The sequence below is a fragment of the Chiloscyllium plagiosum genome, unplaced genomic scaffold, assembly GCF_037043375.1.
Source record: "Chiloscyllium plagiosum isolate Xiang-an unplaced genomic scaffold, Cpla_swu_hap1 HiC_scaffold_37, whole genome shotgun sequence".
In the NCBI taxonomy this organism is placed as follows: domain Eukaryota; kingdom Metazoa; phylum Chordata; class Chondrichthyes; order Orectolobiformes; family Hemiscylliidae; genus Chiloscyllium; species Chiloscyllium plagiosum.
This window is the reverse complement of record NW_028270175.1, coordinates 77,338,670-77,362,941: the sequence shown is the minus strand read 5'-3', so window position 1 is coordinate 77,362,941 and position 24,272 is coordinate 77,338,670. Positions and strand designations below refer to the sequence as shown.

The 24,272-nt window shown below is 44.0% G+C and overlaps 1 protein-coding gene across 1 annotated transcript in view; it reads right to left on the bottom strand.

Moving 5' to 3' along the window:
* Positions 1 to 21,804, bottom strand: part of LOC148139846 (putative G protein-coupled receptor 139) — a 57,950-nt gene extending 36,146 nt beyond the window's left edge. The window contains exon 1 of the mRNA XM_087980680.1: positions 21,486 to 21,804. Within this exon, the coding sequence (XP_087836806.1) occupies positions 21,486 to 21,804 (319 nt within the window). The remainder of the gene's footprint in view (positions 1 to 21,485) is intronic.
* Positions 21,805 to 24,272: the final 2,468 nt, after the last annotated feature.

Genomic DNA, 24,272 nt, shown 5'->3' with positions numbered 1-24,272 from the left:
TAATTCTATTCCCTTACTTAGCTGTCTCAGCTTGTTTTCTGTGCTGTAAAAAGCCATTGCTACTCTCTACACTGCGAATGCTGTGGAATTTAGAAGTTCCTTGTATCTGTACGTCAGCATCAATAATGTCATCAGCAGAGGTGCCGATGGAGATGAATATCACTCTCGGAGGGAGACTCAATGAGAAAGAATTCATTCGAAACAGGGAATGGTCACCTACCTGAATGGAAATGACTTGCAGGAACGTGGAAATCAGGCAGAGGAAGGGAGCGATCTTTTCTTTTGTTCTGCACTCACGGGATGTGTGCAGCCCTGGTCAGACTAGTATGTTATGCTGATCGTGAACTGAGGTGCGAGTTCAGCTATTCCACAGGACAGTAGAGAGTAAAACACACCACAGTGGTGTGGCAGTCACACAGAGACCTGACCAGGGAAGGATGACCCATCGACTTCTCTGCAGGACATGAGGTAAACAGATAGGATTTGTTTAAAACAAGTGGTGATGATTTCATTTGTATTCCATCAACTTCCTTCATGAGACACCAAAAGATTATTATTCTGTGCCTCTCAATTATGAGTCAATGACTTGACCACCATGTACTGTCTGTCCATCTGACAGATTCTGTGGAGAGGACAAATTAACTATCTCAAGTGCAAATATTTTGTGACGTAAGCATGTTTAGAAGAGACTTGAAACGGTTATATCTGGATTTACCAAAGGCACAAATGATGAATTATTCAGCAGTTGCACTGAGGCTGAGAAGGAGACTGAAATTTCCTGATAGTGGTCTTGAGCAGGATTGGTGAGTGGAGAGAATATGTAGAAATGCAAACCTGAATGGAGTAAAAAGATCATTGAGTTTAAAAACAGTGTGGTTTCTCCCCGCATATTGTTGAGTAAGTTGTGAATAGTAATTTCCTAGTTATAATTTGGAAGGAATAAAAATTTTGACTGTGTCTGAAAATGATGACTTCCAAATTCTAAAATTTGAACGTGAACAGCAAATTAGTTCAACTCAGCTTAATGGTCAGATGGAATGACTTACCAGGAACACCAACTGTAGCGAGGATGGGATAATAACCACCTTGAATAATCCAAAGGATATCTTCGACCCGTGATGCTAATGATTTCCAAGGCTGAGAAAGGTAGTAAAGACCCCAGGATAAACTCCTGTTTTTATTGTAATATTCCAGTCTAATGTTCTCAGATTCTGATCCATTAATGGAACATCCCAGTCTAATGTTCTCAGATTCTGATCTTTCCTCCCCGTCTCTCGAACGACTGATCCTTGTTAGTCCAGTCATTGATGCTGCCGCCCATACTGGATCACACATTGAACTGAGTCCTTAATTCATAGAAGAGGCAAACCTTCCAGTGACACATCTCGGATCCACGGAGACTGAAATCGATCCCAGTCACTGAACAAATAGCTCCAGCCAACGCCTTTCAATTTAATATTGTTTTATTAAATAAAAAAAAACTTTCGCATTCTGGATGGGATTTGTGTGGGTGACTGACGGAACAAATCTTGAGGCTGGTAGATCAATTGAGTGTAACGATTCAATCTGCGTTGGATGTAGGAGAAATGCCATACGTTTGTAAGTACGTAAACATGCATCACTGTTTATAAATGGAAACTTACATCCTGGAACTACTGACCAAGCATTATAATTTCAATACACATTGAGGCAATTTTTACAGTTCATGACCTGTGGGGAATGTGTGCCTGAGAAACATGGGGTTATAACAGACAAATGCCATGGACATGTTCACAGAGAATTGAACGTGACAAATGCAATTCAGATTGTTATTCCAATTTTGGAGAGAGGCAGATGAGGCCTGTGCTATTGGTGTTATCGATATTAGTGAACTGTGATGAAGTGTCATTTACTGGACTTTAATTACATTGTGATTATGGCATTGTTGAGGAGACAGAAAACAGAGAGAATTGGGGAACATGGCAGTTCAGACTGGAGGGAGGGGCAATAATATTCCCCAGTCATCAGTATTGGAATGTAACCCTTTATAACTCAAATGAAGAACAGATTCAAAGATACATTTAAAGTGAGGAATGAGGAGTAAAATCCGTTTATTAAACACAAAATACAGGACAAAATGATTTTCTGTCTATACTGAACTGTGGAAAGTACTAAGAGATAAGATACACTCATGATATTGAGCTACATAAATTGAAATGTGTATTACAAAACCACGGAAGTGGTGTACAATCTTTCTCAATCATTATTTCGCCCACAACAGAGATGATGATGTCCCCCCTGTCAGTGATCCACCTTATTGAGATTCTCTGGCGCAGTATCTCAGTATCAAGCAGGATTCTCAGTTCCTGCTGCTGTTCACCCAGTCTGTTTAAATTTAACCACGTTCTCACTGTAAAAGAAAATAACTTGGCCTTTCGAACTCTGTTTAACTCTCAGCAACTCAGCTCTGTGATATTATTGAAGATAAATTCTCTGGGACCACAGTCAGTATCTGCACAGTGCTCACAAGGTATGACACTAAATAAAGGCCTTGCAGACCGTGAGAATTTCTGAATAATACTTCCATTTTCTGTCTGTGCCTGTCTATCTCCTCTGATGCTGTCTTCTAATCTTTCCAACTCACCCTCGTTTTGCATCCCTCCAATCACTCCCTGTTTCCCAATTGTGCAGTTGTACAGCTTGATGTTCGACTGGGACAACACAACTATTATAAGACAAGCCAAACAGAGAACAGCCAGGGAATTCCTTGAGGCATGGCACTCATCCACAGATTTTATCAATAAACACATCGACCTGGACCCAAGGTATCGGCCACAGCAGTGACACCTGGAACTGACAACCGGAAGCACCAGAGACAAACCACTACAAATGCCGGAGGAAACAACACAGACGCGCTTCACAGGAGGCACACAAGCATTGAGGATGTCACCTAGGCAGGGTACGAAACGTCTGCAACACAAATTCCCAGCTCGGCGAACAGAACCACAACAATGAGCACCCGAGCAAAAAATATTTTCACAAACGTTGTGGCCACTTTGGAGAAATGGATAGAGCAGGGACAGGACTGATCTTTGGAGGGTCCGGGGTTTAGATGCTTCATTAAGAACAAGGAAGGTACTAAACGTGGCGGGGGGTTGTGTTATTAGACTAGATGGGATTGAGGTTCGTAAGGTGGAGATGTTAGCAAATCTAGAGTTTGTGAAAATAGATGAGTCCCCTTGGCCAGATGGGATGAATCCGAGGATTCTCTGAGTAGTTAGGGAGGAGGTTACACTACAATTGGTTCGAATCTTTACATCGCCATTATCTACAGGAATAGTGCCAGAAGATTTTACTATAGCAAATGTTGTCCCTTTGTGCAAGAAATGGAGAAGAGACAACCCTGGTAATTACATATCAGGCTTACTTTGGTTAAGGGTAAAGTGCTGGAAAGGATTATAAGAGATAGGATTTATTATCATCCAGAAAGGAATCATTTGATTAGGGATAGCCAACAAGTATTTGTGAAGGGTATGTCATGCTTCACAAATCTTACTGAGTTCATTGAGAAGGTAACCAAACAGGTGGATGAGGGTAAGGTGGGATATAAGGATTTCCCGTGTTAGGCTATTGCAGAAAATATGGAGAGTGTGGTGTTGGAAAAGCAGAACAGATGAGGCAGCGTCCAAGGAGTAGGAGAGTTGATGTTTCATTTGAAGCCATTCATCAGGAATCAGTGTTCTGGTCTCCAGCATCTGCAGTCTTCACTTTCTCAGAGCTCCTCGGATGCTGCCTGACCTGCTGTGCTTTTCCAGCACCACACTTTCGACTCTGATCTCAAACATCTGTAGTCCTTAATTTCTCCCAGAAAATACGGAGACGTGGAATTGAGGGCGATTTAGCGGTTTGGATCAGAAATTGGCTAGCTGAAAGAAGACAGAGGGTGGTAGTTGATGGGGAATGTTCATCCTCGAGTTCAGTGGCTAGTGGTATACTGCAAGGATATGCTTTGGGGCGACTGTTGTTTGTCCTTTTGAAAATGACCTTAATGAGGGAATGGAAGAATGAGTTAGTAAATTGACAGTTCACTGTAAGGTCGGTGGAAATATGGGTAGTGCTGAAGAATGTTGCAGGTACTGAGCTGTAATGTTCTGTGTTCATGGGCCTACATTGGGCAGAATAGCTTCCTTCTGTGATGTAACAATTGTGAGGTACTCTGACCCACAATAAAAGTTTTAGGTGCCTGGAGAGACAAGCTGGTCCAGTAAAGGATACACATTGCACTGTCATTCATCATCTCTTCCTGTTCTCTGATACGCAGAGGCCTCAAAATATCTGCCCAAACAAAATAGATTGATTCAATTTCACGCAGTCAAGAGGACGTTCACCCGAGGGGATTGCCATCAGAAGATTTAATGAATAATAAGATTTCAGAATAACACAAATAAAAAAAATAATACCACAGCAGCATAACCATTGGCAGCAGAGCAAAACTTACAGTTTTAAAGAATTTCAAGTTCAACATTTTGTCCAATTTTGGTCACCTTGCCATGGGAAGGATGGTCTTAAACTGGAACCTTATAAGGATGTTGCCAGGTCTCAAGGGTCTGAGTCATAGGGAGAGGATGGATAAGCTGGGACATTTCTCTTTAGAGCGCAGGAGACTGAGGGGCGGCATGAAATGCTTCAAAAGGCTAGTCATGGCCTACATCAGTTCCATTCTCCAAGCCTGCCACGATCCCCTACAATTTTCCTACCACTGGAATGGGTCCAGAGTGTGTGCCATATCCCTGGAACATCTGGACAACAAGGATACCTACGTCAGATTCCTGCTCATTGACTATAGGTTCACCTTCAACACAATTATTCCTTTCAGACTGATCACCAAACTCCCTGACCTTAGTCTTGGCTCCGCCCTCTGAAGTTGGATCCTTAGATTTCTGACCCACAGTACACAATCAGTGAAAATAGGTAAGTGTTTCTCTTCCATGATAACATTCAACACTGAAATCCCAAAGGATGTGTCCTCAGCCCCCTACTATACTCCCTGTACACCCACGACTGTATTGCCAAATTTTGAATGAATGCCATCTACATGTTCACTGATGACACAATCGTAGTAGGACAGATATGTCATGATGACAAGTCAAAATAAAGAATGGAAATAGAGGACTTTGCGATGTGCTGCACTGAGACCAATCTCTCTTTCAACATCGGCAGAACTAACCAACTGATCAATGACTGCAGAAAGAAAGGAGGAGAACATGCCCCCATCTACATCAATGGAACTGAAGTTGAAATGGTGGACAGCATGAAGTTCTTCGGAGTTACGATAACCGACATCCTGTCTTGGACTTCCCAGTTCGATGTGACAGTCGAGATGGTACAACAATGCCTCTTCGTTCTCCCGCAGCTCAGAACATTTGGCATGCCCACAAGGATCCTGACCAATTACTACAAATGCATCCCTGAGAGCAAACCATCTGGGTGCATAATGGCCTGGTGTGGCAACAGCACAGTCCAGAACACTTGGAGAAATGACAGAAGGTTGTGTGCACAGCCCATGACATGAAGGAAGCCAACCTCCCATCCATTGACTCCATTTACATGGCTCGCTGCCGCGGAAAGACTGGCAACCAAAGACCCATCGCACACTGGATCACCTACAATCTCTTCCATCAGGCAGACAGTACAGAAGCTTAAACACCCAATCCAGCGGTTCAACAAAAGCATCTTTCCAACCATTATTGAACTGAGGAATGGAATCGCTGACTTCAAATAGTGCTGATCTTAATCACGTTGATCTTGCCTATTGCATGCCATTTGTGGTGTAGCCTGTATACGTCAGTCTGTTTTTAGTTTACCCTCTGATGTGTATTTCCTTGCTTATTGTAGGAGCGAGATTCCCCAGCTAGGGACAAAGATTCTGGAGGCAGACAGGGCACAGGCAGGGAGTGGACATTAATTCAAGCAAAAACTGTTTATTGCAGGGAGAGTACCAAAGGATCTTCCTCAAATCTGGCTTTGACATGAGAAGGCAATGGTTTCCTTAATCCTCAGCTCACATCAGAAGAGGGTCGCTGCTCCCAGTTACCTGGAGCTGTAGGGTGGTGGCTACCTCCTAGTTTTCAGCTGGTGGTGGGTAGCCTTTACCAGTCACCTCACAGAGTTCGTCGTTTCCTGTTTGGGAGGTTCTGCCCTCCTTTCTCCCTGCAGCGCTCTGTCTCTTCTTCTGATGATGACCCTCCCCAGCCCATCTTTGATTGGCTTAGATTACTTACAGTGTGGAAACAGGCCCTTCAGCCCAACAAGTCCACAACGACCCGCCGAAGCGCAACCCAACCAGACCCATCCCCCTACATGTTACCCCTTCAACTAACACAATGGGCAATTTAGCATGGCCAATTCACCTAACCTGCACATTTTTAGATTGTGGGAGGAAACCGGAGCACCCGGAGGAAACCCACGCAGACACGGGGAGAATGTGCAAATTCCACACAGAGTCGCTGAGGCGGGAATTGAACACTGGTCGCTGGCGCTGTGAGGCAGCAGTGCATCTCCACTGTGCCATCGTGCTGCCCATCTTCACCATGCGAAGAGCTGCCTGTATCCAAACGTGCAGCTACCGTTTACCCCTTTGCTAGGAGGTTTTGGTGGCCTGGCGCGTTTTCCTCCTCCTGTTTTTTTTATAGGAATCCGATTCTCTGCCTCCTTGGTTCTGTCCTCCTCCATTGCCTCCGTTTGTCCTGTTGGAGCTTGGATCAGCTGCTGTACCTGCCTGATGGCTGCTGTCTGCTCCGCTCCAGCCTGTCCTTCCTTCTGGGTGTCACCAGACATCGTTCCCTTGCTGGTTTTTGGTGCCTTGCTTATCTTTTGCCGTCCATCTCTGGCCATCTATGCATAGGTGGCAGACGCTCGTCTTGGGCAGGGGCCTTGTACACGTGGTTTGCCTCTCTACACAAATTACAGTTCTTGGCCACTTTGCATTCCTTCGTAAGCTGACCTTCCTGCTTACAGTTCTGACAGATAGTGACCTTACAGTCAGCCACAATGTGGCCTGACCTCCCGCAGGTTTGGCAGTTTTGGCTGCACTCCGTATGTCAGGTACCCTCTGCAGCCTCCGATTGCAAAGCTGGAGGGGGGGTAGAGGATGTTCTCATGGTATCGACCCTCAGGGTTACCCTGACCTGCCGCTTGCTGGTCCAGATTCTGAAAGGGTCCACCACATCAGTGCTTTCTGCCTCAACCTGGATGTATCTACTCAAGAAGGTGAGGACATCAACTGGTGGAACGTGGGGGCTGTACATTTGAGTCGCATTAACATGACTGCTCTTTGCAGGACGCACACACAACCGCTGACGAGATGGAGAACAGATGCTCCCCTTCCTTCACCTTGAAGACCTTCAGGAGCTGCTCACACTGCTTCACGCTCCTCAAGGTCACATCGAAATAGCCTGCTCCAGGAAAAGCCTACATGCAGCACACATCTTTTTTTAATTTCAAAAATATACTTTATTCATAAAATACTTTAATGGTCTGTACAGTTTGTCATGCCATACATGCGTTAACATTTACATACAGTTATCAGAGTTTTATCATTTTTATACACAGGTCTGTACATTTATCAAACATATGTCCATATGTTTAGCTGAGGCGTCACTAGAGCCCAAATGACTGTGTTGTTCTTAGGCAGGCAGATGTGACACGGTGGTCTTTCCCCACCGCGCCTTGGCGGCAGCTGCCCCAAGCTTCAGCACATCCCTCAACACGTAGTCCTGGACCTTGGAATGTGGCAGTCTGCAACACTCAGTCGGGGTCAACTCCTTCAGCTGGAAGATCAACAGGTTTCGGACCGCCCAGAGAGCGTCCTTCACCGAGTTGATGATCCTTCAGGCACAGTTGATGTTTGTCTCGGTGTCCGCCCCGAGGAACAGCCCATAGTGCACAGAGCTCCCGTGTCACGGCGCTACTCGGGACGAAGCTCGACAAACACCACTGAGACTTCTCCTACGTAGGTACATTCCAGAAGGTGCGTGACAGTCTCGTTCCCTCCCCCCACGGCTGCTTCAAACCCACAGCAGAGCAAAGTCTTCTTCACAAATGCCATCCGTTCGACATGTGTATGATCCTCCACCTTCTTCACAGTCACCTTGACTGCGTTGCGAATGCCCTGGCCTGGTCTGCGGGCTGCTGCTGAGGCCATAGCTCCTGGCTTGGCTGGTCCCTGAATTGGCGTTAAGCCGAAGCCAGCATGAAGATCCACCAAGAGCAGGACAGCACAACCAAACGATCCTCCACCGTCCAATAGCGATCCAGCGATGATCTCGACGAGCTCTGATGACTCGCAACTCGACACCCGTCCTGATATGAACAGACACTTGATCTTGGCCAAAGGTACTCTAATAAAAATCTTTCTGATAATCCAAGTTTAGTTCCTCTTTTGCTTTCCCGTAATTAATCTACCAGTCAGTTTCTCTAATATGTTTCCCATTTCATCAATGTGTGTTGAATTTTTTTTATGCTCATATATTTCAGTTCCAGTAATTTTCCCAAATTAGTTTATTTGCTAATTTCATACTATATACATTTCTCCTCAGTCTCAGGTTTTCTCCTATTGCTGGGAAGGCTTTGTTTATGTTTTTTTTCTGTGAAGACAGAAGTGAAGTAGTTGATTCATGTTTTTCTGTTCTCCATTCTCCATTCCCTGGTTTCAGACTGTAAGGAAACCGACACTTTGACTGGAAAGAGCATCTGTTTTCTATTCACCCTGTCCATGCCTCTTGTAAACTTAAACCTGAATTACTTACCACTCAACATTCTCTGCTCCAAGGGAAACAACTCGAGTTTATCCAGCCCCTCTACACAGCTCATATGTCCCATCCCAGGTATCATCCCAGTGAATCTCCTTTTCACCTCATCCAATACAATCTCATCCTTCCTGTAATATGGCTACGAGAACTGCACACAGTATTTAATTTGGCTTTACCAAAGCTATGTACCTCTTACAATCTGTGGGTCAACGAACAAAGGCTATATCGACGGTCCTGCTTAACTCATAAATGATCATATCCAGTCACGTTTGGGGTCTTCTCAGAGCAGAGAGAAGCGCGAGCTGGGCGGAAGTGAGGTTGGAGTGCAGAGCTGGTCGGGAAGGTAAGTGACTGATATATAAAGAACTTACTTCGATGCCAACGGTCTTCTCACAGCAGAGAGCGGCGCGAGCTGGGCGGAAGTGAGGTTGTAGCGCAGAGCTGGTCGGGAAGGTAAGTGATTGATATTTGAGTGGGTGTGTCCCCTGTGGTCGTTCCCCTAAACAATACGTATACCGCTTTGGATACTGTTGGTGTAGCAGGGGTAAGCTGCAGTGACCGGGTCTGTGGCGCGAGGTCTGGCTCTGAGACTCAGAAGGGAAAGGGGGAGAGGAGGAGAGCGCTAGTTATAGGAGACTCTCTAGTTCGAGGGACGGACAGGCGTTCTGTGGACATGGGCGAGACTCTTGGATGGTTTGTTGCCTCCCGGGTGCCAGGGTCCGAGACGTCTCGGACCGTGTCTTCAGAATCCGTAAGGGGGAGGGTGTGCAGCCAGAAGTCGTGGTGCACGTTGGCGGAAGTGAGGTTGGGGAGGTTGGGGAGGTTGGGGAGGTTGGCGAAGAGGGGTGGGGAGGTCATTCAATAGCTCAGGGAGTTAGTCTGGAAGCTAAAAGCTAGGACAGACAGAGTCGTCATCTCTGGGTTGTTGCCGGTGCCACGTGACAGTGAGGCAAGGAATGGGGAGAGAGTCCAGTTGAACACGTGGCTGCAAGGATGGTGTAGGAGGGAGGTCTTTAGGTATTTGGACAATTGGGCTGCATTCTGGGGAAGGTGGGACCTGTACAAGCCGGACGGGTTGCACCTGAACCAGAAGGGCACCAATATCCTGGGGGTTCGGTTTGCTAGCACTCTTCGGGGGGGTTTAAACTAATTTGGCAGGGGGATGGGATCCGGACTTGTAGTCCAGCAAGTAGGCTAGCTGTTTGTCAGGATGTCCAAGAATGTAGGGAGGCTGTGAAGAAGGTAGGACAGACAGGGAATACTTGCGGGCACAGAGATGGGTTCAAGTGTGTCTACTTCAACGCAAGGAATATCAGAAATAAGGTGGGTGAACTTAAGGCATGGATCGGTACCTGGGACTACGATGTTGTGGCCATCACGGAAACGTGAATAGAAGAGGGACAGGAATGATTGTTGGAGGTTCCTGGTTACAGATGTTCCAATAAGATTAGGGAGAGTGGTAAAAAACGAGGAGGGGTGGCGTTGCTAATTAGAAATGGTATAACGGCTGCAGAAAGGCAGTTCGAGGGGGATCTGCCTTTGGAGGTAGTATGGGCTGAAGTCAGAAATAGGAAAGGTGCAGTCACCTTGTTGCAAGTTTACTATAGACCCCCCAATAGCAGCAGAGATGGAGAAACAGATTGGGAAACAGATTTTGGAAAGGAGCAGAAGCCACAGGGTAGTAGTCATGGGCGATTTCAACTTCCCAAATATTGATTGGAAGCTCTTTGGATCAAGAAGGTTAGATGGGGTGGTGTTTGCGCAGTGTGTCCAGGAAGCTTTTCTAACTCAGTATGTCGATTGTCCGACCAGAGGGGAGGCCATATTGGATTTGGTACTCGGTAATGAACCGGGACAAGTGATGGGCTTGTTAGTGGGTGAACATTTTGGTGATGGTGACCACAATTCTGTGACTTTCACCTTGGTTATGGAGAGAGATAGGTGCGTGCAACAGGGTAGGTTTTACAATTGAAGGAAGGGTAAGACAGGATCTGAGGAGCATTAGTTGGGAGCATAGGCTGTCAGGGAAGGATGTCGTGGAAATGTGGAACTTTTTCAAGGAACAGATACGACGTGTCCTTGATATGTATGTATCTGTCAGGCAGGAAAGAAATGGACGTGTGAGGGAACCTTGGTTGAGGAGGGAGGTTGAATGTCTTGTGGGCGGCATGGTGGCACAGTGGGCGGCATGGTGGCACAGTGGGCGGCATGGTGGCACAATGGTTAGCACTGCTGCCTCACAGCGCCTGAGACCCAGGTTCAATTCCCGCCTCAGGCAACTGACTGTGAAAAGTTTGCACGTTCTCCCCGTGTCTGCGTGGGTTTCCTCCGGGTGCTCCGGTTTACTCCCACAGTCCAAAGATGTGCAGGTCAGGTGAATTGGCCATGCTAAATTGCCCGTAGTGTTAGGCAAGGGGTAAATGTAGGGGTATGGATGAGTTGCGCTTCGGCGGGTCGGTGTGGACTTGTTGGGCCGAAGGGCCTGTTTCCACACTGTAATGTAATCTAATCTAATCTAATCTAATCTAATCTAATCTAATCTAAAGATGAAGAAGGAGGCTTACATAAGGTTGAGGAAACAGGGTTGAGACAGAGCAGGGGAGGGATACAGGATAGCCAGAAGGGACCTGAAGAAAGGGATTAGGAGAGCTAAGAGGTTCTTGAAAAATCTTTGGCGGATAGGATCAAGGATAACCCAAAGGCATTTTATGCGTATGTGAGAAACATGAGAATGACGAGAACGAGGGTAGGTCCGATCAAGGACAGTAGTGGGAGACTGTGTATTGAGTCAGAAGAGATAGGAGAGGTCTTGAATGAGTACTTTTCTTCAGTATTTACGAAAGAGAGGGACTGTATTGTTGAAGAGGAGAGTGTGAAACGGACTGGTAAGCTACAGGAGATACTTGTTAGAATGGAAGATGTGTTGGACATTTTGAACAACTTGAGGATAGACAAGTCCCCCGGGCCTGACGGGATATATCCGAGGATTATGTGGGAAGCAAGAGATGAAATTGCAGTACCGTTGGCAATGATCTTTTCGTCTTCACTGTCAACGGGGGTGGTACCAGGGGACTGGACAGTGGCGAATGTTGTGCCCCTGTTCAAAAAAGGGAATAGGGATAACCCCGGGAATTACAGGCCAGTTAGTCTTACTTCGGTGGTAGGCAAAGTAATGGAAAGGGTACTGAGGGATAGGATTTATGAGTATCTGGAAAGACACTGCTTGTTCAGGGACAGCCAGCATGGATTTGTGAATGGTAAGTCTTGCCTTACAAGTCTTATTGAATTCTTTGAGGAGGTGACCAAGCATGTGGATGAGGGTAGCGCAGTGGATGTAGTATACATGGATTTTAGTAAGGCATTTGATAAAGTTCCCCATGGTAGGCTTATGCGGAAAGTCAGGAGGCATGGGATAGAAGGAAATTTGGCCAATTGGATAGAAAACTGGCTAACCGGTCGAAGTCAGAGTGGTGGTAGATGGCAAATATTCAGCCTGGAGCCAATTACAAGTGGAGTTCCGCAGGGATCAGTTCTGGGACCTCTGCTGTTTGTAATTTTTATTAATGACTTGGATGAGGGAGTCGAAGGGTGGGTCAGTAAATTTGCAGATGATACAAAGATTGGTGGAATTTGTGGATAGTGAGGAGGGCTGTTGTCGGCTGCAAAGAGACTTAGATATGATGCAGAGCTGGACTGAGGAGTGGCAGATGGAGTTCAAGCCTGCCAAGTGTGAGGTTGTCCATTTAGCAAATACAAATAAGAATGCGGAATACAGGGTTAACGGTAGGGTTCTTAGTGAGGTGGAGGAACAGAGGGATCTTGGGGTCCATGTTCATAGATCTTTGAAAGTTGCCACTCAGGTGGATAGAGCTTGTAAGAAGGCCTATTGTGTATTAGCGTTCATTAGCAGAGGGATTGAATTCAAGAGTCGTGAAGTGATGTAGCAACTGTACAGGACTTTTGTTAGGCCACATTTGGAGTACTGGTATGCCTCACTTTAGGAAAGATGTGGAAGCTTTGGAGAGGGTGCAGAGAAGATTTACCAGGATGTTGCCTGGAATGGAGAATAGGTCATACGAGGATAGGTTGAGAGTGCTAGGCCTTTTCTCGTTGGAACGGCGAAGGATGAGAGGTGACTTGGTAGAGGTTTATAAGAAGATCAGAGGAATAGATAGAGTATACAGTCAGAAAGTTTTTCCCCGGGTGCAACAGAGTGTTACAAGGGAACATAAATTTAAGGTGAAGGGTGGAAGGTATAGGGGAGATGTCAGGGGTGGGTTCTTTACCCAGAGAGTGGTGGGGGCATGGAATGCGCTGCCTGTTGGAGTGGTAGAGTCAGAATCTTTGGTGACCTTTAAGCGGCAATTGGATAGGTATACGGATTGGTGCTGAAGCTAGGACAAATGTTCGGCACAACTTCGTGGGCCGAAGGGCCTGTTCTGTGCTGTAGTGTTCTATGTTCTATGATGTGTGGAGAAATACCCTCTGAACTTTCTGGTGTGCAGCCATTCATTGAATCCTCCCTTATCTGGTTCCATCTTCCAAAGTGCATCACCTCATATTTATCAGGGTAACATTCCATCTGCCATTGATCATTTTCATCTGACCAATCCACCTGCATCTTCCTGTAATATAAGGCCTTCCTCCTTATTGCCATCCACCCTGTCAATCTTTGTTTGCAACACAGACTTGCTTATCACACTCCCACTACCCACTTCACATTCACATCACTTTTGAATACCACAAATAATAAGGGATACAGCACTGATCTCTGCGGTACACCAGGGCACACTGGACTCCAGGCACACAAACTGCCTTCTACCATGAAGTTCAGTTCGGATGCCACTTGGCAAGTGACTAATAGGTCCTACCTTTTCCCTGGTTATTCTGTTTCAGATGACATGCCTGTAGAATATCTGGAGATTCTCCCTAATCTTGCCCTTTCAGCAGGTTTCCATGGCCCTGCAAGCGTCAATCCCAAATGAGTAAAGAATTTCCTCCTTATTTGGGTCTTAAATGGCCTGTCCCTTTTGCTCCCATTATTTCCCTTAAATGTCGAGTAGACAGCCAGAGAAGCATTCTGTTTGTTTCCACCTTGTCACATGTTTCGTCGATTTTCTAAATTTCCTTGTGATCGCCTCTCGTTCTTTGAAACTGAGGAGGTCACAAGACAAGTCCCCGATCAGAAAATTTTATCATCTGAGGGAATAATCTGAAGAATGTCCATTGCACATCCTCTGTGACAGGTATACTCTTTCTTCGAATAGTCACCAACACTGTACTCAATTGTCCAAGTGTACTCTCACCAAACACTCTTTGCAAGAGCTTATTGATGTCTCTACATCAATATTCAGATTCCCTTAAACGAAGCCAACCTAACTTTAACTTTACAATTACATGTATTCTTCCAAGTACTATTCACGGTAATTGTATTTACGAACTCACTATGTGAGTTCTTACAGGAAGACTTCTGAAAATCCAAATGCACCACTTCCACTGGTTGTCCATTGTCTATGCTGCAAGAAACAACTTCAAACAATTTCGAAGTTTGTCGGGTATGATTTCTCTGTCAGTAATAAATAGTGATTCTCTGCAATGTTGTTGTTCATTTCTAAATGCCCAATATCACATCTTATATAGTAGATTCGAACTGTTTCCCTACAGATGTCAAATTAATTGGTTTGCAGTCCTCTGCATTATCTCTTCTTGCCTGCATATATAGTTGGGTCATGTTTACTACCTTCCAGTTATCTACAATGGCTTATAGCCTTTGCAGGATCTACAAGAAAATAAAACACAGTCACCGACAGTTCAATTAATATGCTGTTTATTTCTGACATTTTGATATGAAATACATCTGGCCCATCAGACTTAGCAATGATCAACCTAGCTCGACTTCCAAGTACTACCTTGTTGCTGATATGCATTGACTTTATGTCTTTCGTTCCACAAGTCCAATATGACCACTTGCTATACGTCGAAGGTTTCCTGGAGCTTTCTCCATGAAGACAGATGTGAAGTAAGTGGTTAGTTTCTGTGCCCTTTTGCTTTTCCCCCACAATAAATTCTCCTATACCTTACAAATTTCCACATTTGACCTTGCTTTTGTTTTCTTTAGTATATGGCTCGTAGATGTAAGCAATTTGTGTGTTTCCTGTTTGTTTGTATTCATGTTCTTTTTGAATTCCTTATCATTTTCTCCTTCCTTATTTTCGGAAAAGTACATCTCTCAGATGGAATTCTCCTGAAACTGCTTTCTTTAATTTAATGCAATCTTTAATTTCTTACATTAACTATCATTGAGTCAACTTCCCTTTCTTTGATGTTTGTAACGTAGAGATCTGTACGTATTTTTCAGACGTTGCAGTATTTCTATCAATAATAACCGTTATTTAGCTCGCACTAATTGTCATATTCCATTTTTTCAATTCACTTGACACTCTCGTTTCTGGGCTTCCATGATATTTGAGTCTAATGTTCAAAAATTGTATATTGCATGCAGACGCCGTGTAAAATGCAACATATTAATGTAACGATTCCTCAAAAGCTGCTTAAGAACAAGAGTATTAATTAGCCTTTGTGACTTGACAACACCACGCTGGAAATTACCTGCTCTCTCGTTTGATTTACAACATACTCTTCAACCTACCCCATATAAATTTATGAAATTTACTTTTCACAGCATTAGCAATCATTTAGTTAACGCAGTTTAGATGCAATTTTAGATCATCCAGTATTACTTTAACATCGACAATATTTGCATATCTCATTTCCAGAGCACAGGATGCTCAAAATTTGCACAACAATTTACATGCACCAATGTGTGTTCCTCCTTGTTGTTTACAAGATCGACACAAAGTGATTCTGAAGAAGCTGAGGGATGTGGTCTGTGGTGTTTTTAGTGACAGACGTGAACAAGACATTGGGGAAGCTCACCCCGATGCTGAGATGATCCGACGAAATGCCTATCAATCCAGGATCAGCATCAATAACCTTCCCTGCTCTGCCAGGCAAGTGTCTCCATATTCTGTTTACGCCCTCACACTCACTGTATATCTGTTATATTCCTGATGAAGGCCTTTTGCCTGAAAAGTCGATTTTCCTGCTCCTCGAATGCTGCCAGACCTGCTGTGCTTTTCCAGCACCACTCTGATGGAAATCTTGTTTCCAGCATCTACAGTCCTCACTTTTGCCATATCTGTTAAAGCACCTACACCCGAACGAGGCTCTTGCTCTACCACTCTCTATTGCATGCAACACTCTTTTTCCTTCACTCTCTGTCACTGAAAGCAAATTGAGTTTGAATTTATAGTTTTGCTAACATCGAACCACTAAGGTGATTTAAAAATGCGGACATTTTGAAAGTTGGAGAGAGAGAAGCCTATGGATCAACCATCTTGCTCTGCAAGACATTAGGAAATACTCTTTATCAAAGATATCTGTTCATATGAAAGATCTTCACAGTAAACAGAAATATGATGACCCAGGGAATTCAACAGCCTGACGAGTGAGATCACAGAGGATGACTGTGGCTGTGTGATTTTGAAATTAAGCTGATGTAATCTTCATAAGTGTCTTATTGAAACAGCATTACGTTATTTACTTGGAGTGAGATAATCAGCAGTTGTGGTGGGGATTAGATTTGTGAATACTTGTTGTGTAATGTTCACTTTTAGAGTTAAAATAAATTGACATTATTTTCTTTAAATAGTGAAATGTGGGAGTTCTCTGTCACTCATATTCTAATAGATTACGAGGTGAGGAGAGCTTTCCTGGGTGTTCACTTTAATTAATAGAGGGGTTCGCCGCCATGTTGTAGCACTTGCAAAGACCAACAGAGAGCAACGAAAAAATAAATAAGGAGTTAGAAAATTAAATATGAGTGTAAGTAAGCCAATCTTGTAAAGAAAGATTGTAAGAGCTTGTTTCAATACATAACATGCAAACGAGAGGCAAAACTGGGCATTTGATCACTAGAAACTGACTCTAGAGAGATAGTAGGGTGGAACAAGCAAATGGCCGAGGAGCTGAATAATGACTTCGCGTCAGTCTTCACGGTGGAAGACACGTGTAATATCCCAAAAATTGAAAAAAACGTGAGTGGACAGAGATGTTGGCGGCCATCACCAAGGAGAAAGTGCTGGGAAAAACTGAATGGCCTGACGGTAATTAAATCACCTGGACCAGATGGACTCCAATCCAGAGTTATAAGGCAGATAGCTGATGACACAGTGATGGCATTGGTAGTGATCTTTCAGGAGTCGCGCCAATCAGGGAGATTCCCAGAGGACTGGAAAATCGCTAACGTGATACCCCTGTTTAAAAAAGAGTTAAACAAAATACTGAAACTTACAGACTGACTAATCTAAACTTGGCTGTGTGTAAGATCCTGGAGTCCATTGTGAAGGATGAGATTTTTTAATACTTGGAGGTGGATGGTAAAGTAGGACAAAGTTAGCATGTTTTCATTAAGGGGATGTCATGCCTGGAAAATCAGCTAGAAAATCTTGAGGACGTAAAGAGCAGCTTTGAACAAGGAAAGCCAATGAATATCATCCACCTGGACAACCAGAAAGTCTTTGACAATGTGTTGACAGGAGGCTACTGTGTAAGGCAAGGGCCCATTGTGTTCGCGGCAAGGTGCTAACATGGATAGAAGTTTGGCTGTCTGGCAGGAAGCAGAGTGTCGATGAAAGGGTCCTTCTCAGGTTGACAGAAGGTGTCAAGTGGTGTTCCCTATGGCTCAGTGTTGGGATCACAAGTTTTCACTTGATACATTAACAATCCAGATGAAGGAACTGAAGACATTATGGCTACATTTGAAGATGATACAATTATAGGTGTAGGGACAGGTCGGCTCGAGAAGGATTTGGACAGATTAGGATATTGGGCAAAGAAGTGGTAAATGCAGTACAAAGTGGGAAATTGTGGGAACATGCACTTTGGTAGAAAGAATACAAACATGGACTACTTTCTAAATGGGGAGTAAATTCAGATTTCTGGAGTGCAAAGACACTTGGGAGTTCTACTCCAGGGTTCTCTCAACGTAAACTTGCAGGTTTAGTCATTAGTTAACAAGGGAAATGCAATGACCGCATTTATTTTGAAAGGATTTGAATGTTAAAGCAGGGACGTACTCCTGAAGCTCAAAAAGGCTCTTGTCAGACCACATTTGGAGTATTGTGCGCTGTCCTGAGCCCCATATCTCAGGAAGAATGTGCTGGCCTTGGAATGGGTTCAGAGGAGGTTCACGAGAATAGTCCCAGGAATGAAAAGCTTAACATATGAGAACGTTTGAGAACTCTGTGTCTGTTCTTGATGGAGTTCAGAAGGATGAGGGGGATCTAATTGAAGCGTACAGAATACTGAATGGCCTGGACAGTGTGGATGTTGAGAAGACTTCCATTGGTAGGAGACTCTAAGACCCAAGGACACAGCCTTAAAGTAAAGGGAAAACCTTTTAGAATGCAGATAAGGAGAAACGTCTTCAGACAGAGAATGGAGAATCTATGGAATACATTTTCACAGAGGGCAGTGGAGGATAGGTCATTGAGTATATTTAAGACAGAGATAGATAGGTTACAGGGAGAAAGCAGGAGAATGTGGTTGAGAAACTTGTCAGGCATAATTGAATGATGGATCAGACTCGATGGGCTGAATGACCTAATTTCTGTTCCTATGTCCGATGATCTTATGGTCGTAAGCCGCAGCCGATTGCCTCCTCTCTATCACTTTGACCCTACTGACAGCAAAGTGCGAGAGTAAAAAATCCCTGAGTCATCTTTACCAAATATGGAGGATTCCTGTTGAGGATTAATGGAAATCGCTCCACTGCTCGAAGAAAAGGAAATTCTGCCAAATCGAAGTGTTCCAGGAAGAAGTCTCATATCTGCAGTTGGTTTGAGTAGAATAATATCGGAGACAGCATAGCAGTTGGGACACATTATCACTTTTCCATTTGATATGAGTTCAACTACTATGCAACTCTGGAAACCTTTCCTTATTCTTTATCATTTTAAGACATGTGCATTTGTGTGTGCGTCTGAACGTGTGTGACTCTGCGTCTCAGATTTTTCGGGAAAATGACCTAGATTACACTTCAAACCTGTTGTAACCAGTGGATAAGTGGGGCTGGAAAGGAAACAGTGACCCTCCAACAGTGATCGGAGCAGGAATGAGAAATTCTCACGGGGCTGTTCAAATGGGAATTCTCTTCCCCCGAAGTTTCATCCCAAGATGGCAGCTCAGCACCACCACTTCCAGCGTAATTACACATGGTCCATAAATGTTGGCCTATTAACAACAGCCACATTCCATGAACAAATCAAAAATGATAAACTGCAGCAGAATTAATTGGAGAGGAACAAGACTGATAGACAAATCCCTGGTGCCTTCCAGAATAGTGCTGCCTGTGCACTTTGACTTTGCGCAGTTTCCTAGTATTTATTCAAATTTGAGTTTATTCAACATCTGATAGACATGTGAATGGAGGGAAATTGTGGACAGACAGAAAAGTGCTGCGGAGACCACACTCAGATCAGCCATGATCTTACTGTCTGGCCGAGCAATGACAACGTGTCTAATGACCCACTCCTGCTCCTCGGGTCCCTGTTCCTATGTTCCATTCAGTCCTTCCAACCACCTGAACAAGAGCAGATAGAGACCACTTGCTCCATATACCTGGTCCGCAGTAACACAGGATACCATTCAGTCATTAACACTGCGTGGTTTGTTGTGGGTTGAAAAATGTGATGACAGATCCAGGCTGGTTACGAAAGAAGCCTCCCATCTCTTTAAAGAGTGTCTTCTCACTGCAACTGGGATTTCATTTGTTGGTCATGTTGTAGACCCAGATTCACTGTGAATATCTGGCCCATATCATTCCCGGAGATGGCTCACAGGATGCATGTATCTCACTGTCCTCAACATTCAATAACAGCACTCCCATGAAAATTGCAACCATTCACATTCCAAAGACAATACGAGAACGTAAGAAACAGGAGTAGGTAATTCGGATGCCCACGCCATTGTATGCGATCATGTCTGGCCGACTGTTAGCATTCATTCCATTTTAATGGCCAATTCTTCACACCCCCTCAGCTCTCTGACAGGTCAAACATCCATCTATCGCCTCGTTAAATACTTGCAGTGATCCAACTCCCCTAACTTTCTGGATCTGAGAATTGCTGACATTCACTACCCTCGATGCGAGGAAAACACTGTCCAGACAGATACCATCCTATTAACATTAACAGATCGGGTTAACTGATCTGCTCAGGTTTGAGGGATTGAGCTGGATATCAAGGCAGGATATGATTGAAAATTTTATCCTCAGAGGCACTTAAATATCCAAAATCATGCATCCCGACTAAAGTTAAAAAAAAATACAAGCCATGGAATGTATCAGCTTCTCAGTGTCTGTGTAGAACATAACGAGTGATTGTCCATCACCATCAAGTTTCAATGCAATGACCTCTTATTTTCTGACAGTGCTACAGATTAACCTTCACTTACTCCTCTTTTACCATCAGCCCAGTGATTACTATGGTGAAATCTCTTTATACTGTCTCTGTTTCAATGAGATCATTCCTTTTAAAGGAGAGAAAATCTATCCATAGTATCCTAAATACTGCCTCAACAACAATATCAGCGATGATCATAATAATTCCTTTCCCTCACTTTCCGGTCTCCATTTCTTTATTATGACGTAAAACCCATTCGTCTCTGTGCACTGCCACTGATGTGGAATTTAAAAGTTCTTACATTTGTATGTCAGCATCAGCAAAGCCAGCATGAGAGGCGCCCGTGGAGATGAACATCACTCTTGGGGATAGACTCAGTGAGAAAGATTTTACTTGAAATAGGGAATGGTCACCTACCTGAATGGAAATGAAGTGTAGGAAAAAGGCGAAAAGGAACCGGAATGGAGCTAACTTTACCTTTGTTCTTCTCTCACGGGGTGTGTGCAGCCCTGACAAGGTCAGCATGTTATGTGGATATTGAACTGAGTGAGTGGTTCAGCTGTTCCACAGGACAGTAAAGAGTAAAACACATTGCTGTGAGTTTGCACACACCTGACTGGGGAAGGATAACCCATTGATTTCTTTGAAGGACATGATGCACGCAGATGGGCTTTTTCTCACAAATATTGATAGTTTCATTTCAATTACATTAATTTCCTTCATGAGATATCAACAGATTATTATTCTGTGCCTCTAGATTATGTGCAATGACTTAAGCAGCATGCAGTGCCTGCCTCTTTGACGGATTCTGTGCAGTGAACAAGTTCAACATACTCAAGCGCAATTATACTGTCATTAACATGTGGTCAGAAGGGACTTGATAACGTGTGTTCAGATTTAACAAAGGCACAATTGATGGTTTATTCAGAAGATGCACTGAAGCGGAGGAGGAGACGGGGATATTATGATGGTGGTATTGGACAGGTTTCGTGAGTGGGGAGGGTATGGAAATGTACATCTATGTAGGGCGAGAAGGATTATGGATTTTGAGAACAGTCTGGTTCTCCTCGCATATCAGTGAGCAATTTTCCATGAGTAATTTGCTCGATACAATTTGTGAGGAATGAAATATTTCATTGGAATTGAAAATGTTGACGTCCACCTTTCTGAATTTTAAATAATATCGGCAGCAATTCAGTTTAACCTGGCTTAATGAACAGATAGAATAACTTACCAGGAACACCAACTATAGCGAGGATGGGATAGTAACCACCTTGAATAACCAGCAGAAAATTATAGATCCACCAAGTTAATGATATTCCAGGCTGGGAAATCCAGTAAAGTCCGTAGGATAAACTCCTGTCCATTGTTGGAACATTCCACTCTAATTTCCTCAGATTCTCATCTATTGTTGGAACATTCCAGTCTAATGTTCTCGGATTCTGATCCATTGTTGGAACATTCCAGTCTAATGTTCTCAGATTATAATCTATCCTCCCCCTCTCTCTGGAGGAGCTGATTCCTGTTAGTGCTGTCGGTGAGCTCCTGCTCATACTATGGGACAATTCATTGAACCGAATCCTTAATTAATAGAAGAGGCAAATCCTCCCATGACACATTTAGGATCCACGGAGACTGACATCAATAACATTCGCTGAGCTAATAGTTCCAGTTAACCCGTTTCAATTCAATACTATTTTATTAAAATTCAAAATAACGATTAATATTTTTCACATTCTGAGAGGGATATGTGAAGGTGACTGAGGGAACGAATGTTGGGGCTTGGAGGTCAATTCAATTCAATCTGCCTTGGATATGGGAGTAATACTGGAGATTTACCGATACATGAATATGCTTCCCTGTTTACAAATGGAAGCATACGTCCTGTACCTGCTGCTCAGGCATTACAAAATCAATAAAACATTGAGAGAACATCTATCATCCATGGTCTTAAAGAAAATGCGCCGTAGCCTATGTGCGTTTACAACAGACAACGGCATTATGTTAACAGAGAATTGTACCTAAGAGACAGTGGGGCTGCAGATGCTGGAGAATTCAGTTTAGATAAGGTGTGCTGATGGAAAAGGCACGGCTGGTCAGCCAACAACCGAGGAGCAAGAGAGTCAACTTTTCAGTCATGACCCTTCTTCATGACTGGGGAGGGGGAAGAGGGCTGAGGGAAAATGAGTGGCGAGGTGAGGCTGGGGAAAGATAGGTGATATGAGAATGAAGGCCGAGAGAGCGGATCTGAGTTGGAGTTGGATTTGTGATCTAGGTGGGTGAGGGTGGTTTGGAAACTGGTCAATTCAATGTTAATGCCTTGTGTTTGTAGGCTCCAGAGGCAGAAGATGAAGTGTTCATGGTAACAACCTGGTAAATCTCTTCCCAACCCTCTCCAGCATCATAATATCCCTCGTATAACATAACGACTAGAATTGCACACAGTACAACAGAAAATGATTCATCAATGTCCTGCACAACCTCAGCATGACTTCTTAACTTATAATCTCAAAGTTCTGAGCAATTAAGTAACCTAAAACACCCTGCAGCAAAACCTTCAAAGAATTATACCTGAGCCCCGAGTCCCTCTTTTCTACATAACTACCAAAGCCCAGCATTAATGGTACAAACCCTCCCCTTGTTTGTTTTATCAAAATGCAATACCTCTCGCATGTATCCAAGTTAAACTCCATCTGCGACACATCAGCCAAGTAAGTGATATCACTACCACCTCTACATTCCCCCTTCGGATGAAAACGCACTCCCCTTACCATTAGGTCCACAAATAACAGCCTTGACTTTCCATAAGATGCAGAGCTTTGTTTGCCTTGCGCAGGCAAAGGGAGGAGTGGGTAAGGAGACGCTGGATCGTGAACAGTTATCTTGTATGACTTCATGATTTTAGGTAGAGGAAAGTCACATGTTAGAGATTTGAAATAGTGACCGGTGTTTTGGGCCCAGAATTGTGCTCTTTCCTCGTCTCTGGTGTTCAGTATTGATATCTACGTGAGAGCCTTCATAGTGCAGAGTGTGTTTGCAGGATTTCTTTCCCTGATATGGTAGATTACTGATAACAGTCATTTAAACCGGAAATCTTAGCCAAGCAATTAAATATGTTCATAGTTTATCTCAATGGCACAGCGAATGCACTCAACATCCTATAGTTGAGGCTCATAACTTGTACTCTATTTCAATGAGAAATGTCCCCTGTATAATTTGGTGTTCTGAACCAGAACTTAATAAATCCATGTACTTAAAAAAAGATCCAAAACCTGGCCATGGTTTAGGCCTTGTGTAGTGGGTGGTGCGCACGTTTCTGAGTCGGAACTTTGAATTCGATTCCTGTCCATGAAAGTGTGGTAGTGCCCCTATCTCTGGAGAAGGTGGTCTGTATTCATGTCCTGTGGAGGTGTATCACAGCATGTTACAACAAGCTGAAGAACAAACACACAGGAGCATCATGTATCAGCTTTAGGGGCTAATGCTGAATGATAGTAGTGATCCTATCACTGTGCCATAAATTCTAATTTCAAATTCCAAAGAGCTGTTTCATAATATATCTGAACAAGTTGATTAAACTTTTTTGGATTCGTGCCTCGAAAGAGAAGGAAGAGGTACGACTGCTGAATTTGAGAATTTAGAACCATATTAATGGGTCTTGATTGGAGTCACATTTACACTTTCTAGCAGTTTATAAAATTGTGAAGGGAATGGATAGGGTGAGTGGTCAAAGTTCCTTCGCCCCAAGGTTTGAGGTGAGGGATGCCATGGACGTCCCTGCTGATTACACTTGCAGGAAGTGCACCCAACTCCAGCTCCTCCAAGACCGTGTTAGGGAACTGGAGCTGGAGTTGGATGAACTTAGGATCATTCGGGAGGCAGAGGGGGTCATAGATCGGAGCTTTAGGGAAGTAGTCACTCCAAAGATGGCAGATAGATGGGTGACAGTGAGGGGGACTAGGAGGAAGCAGCCAGTGCAGGGACCCCCTGCGGCCGTTCCCCTCAAGAACAAGTATACCGT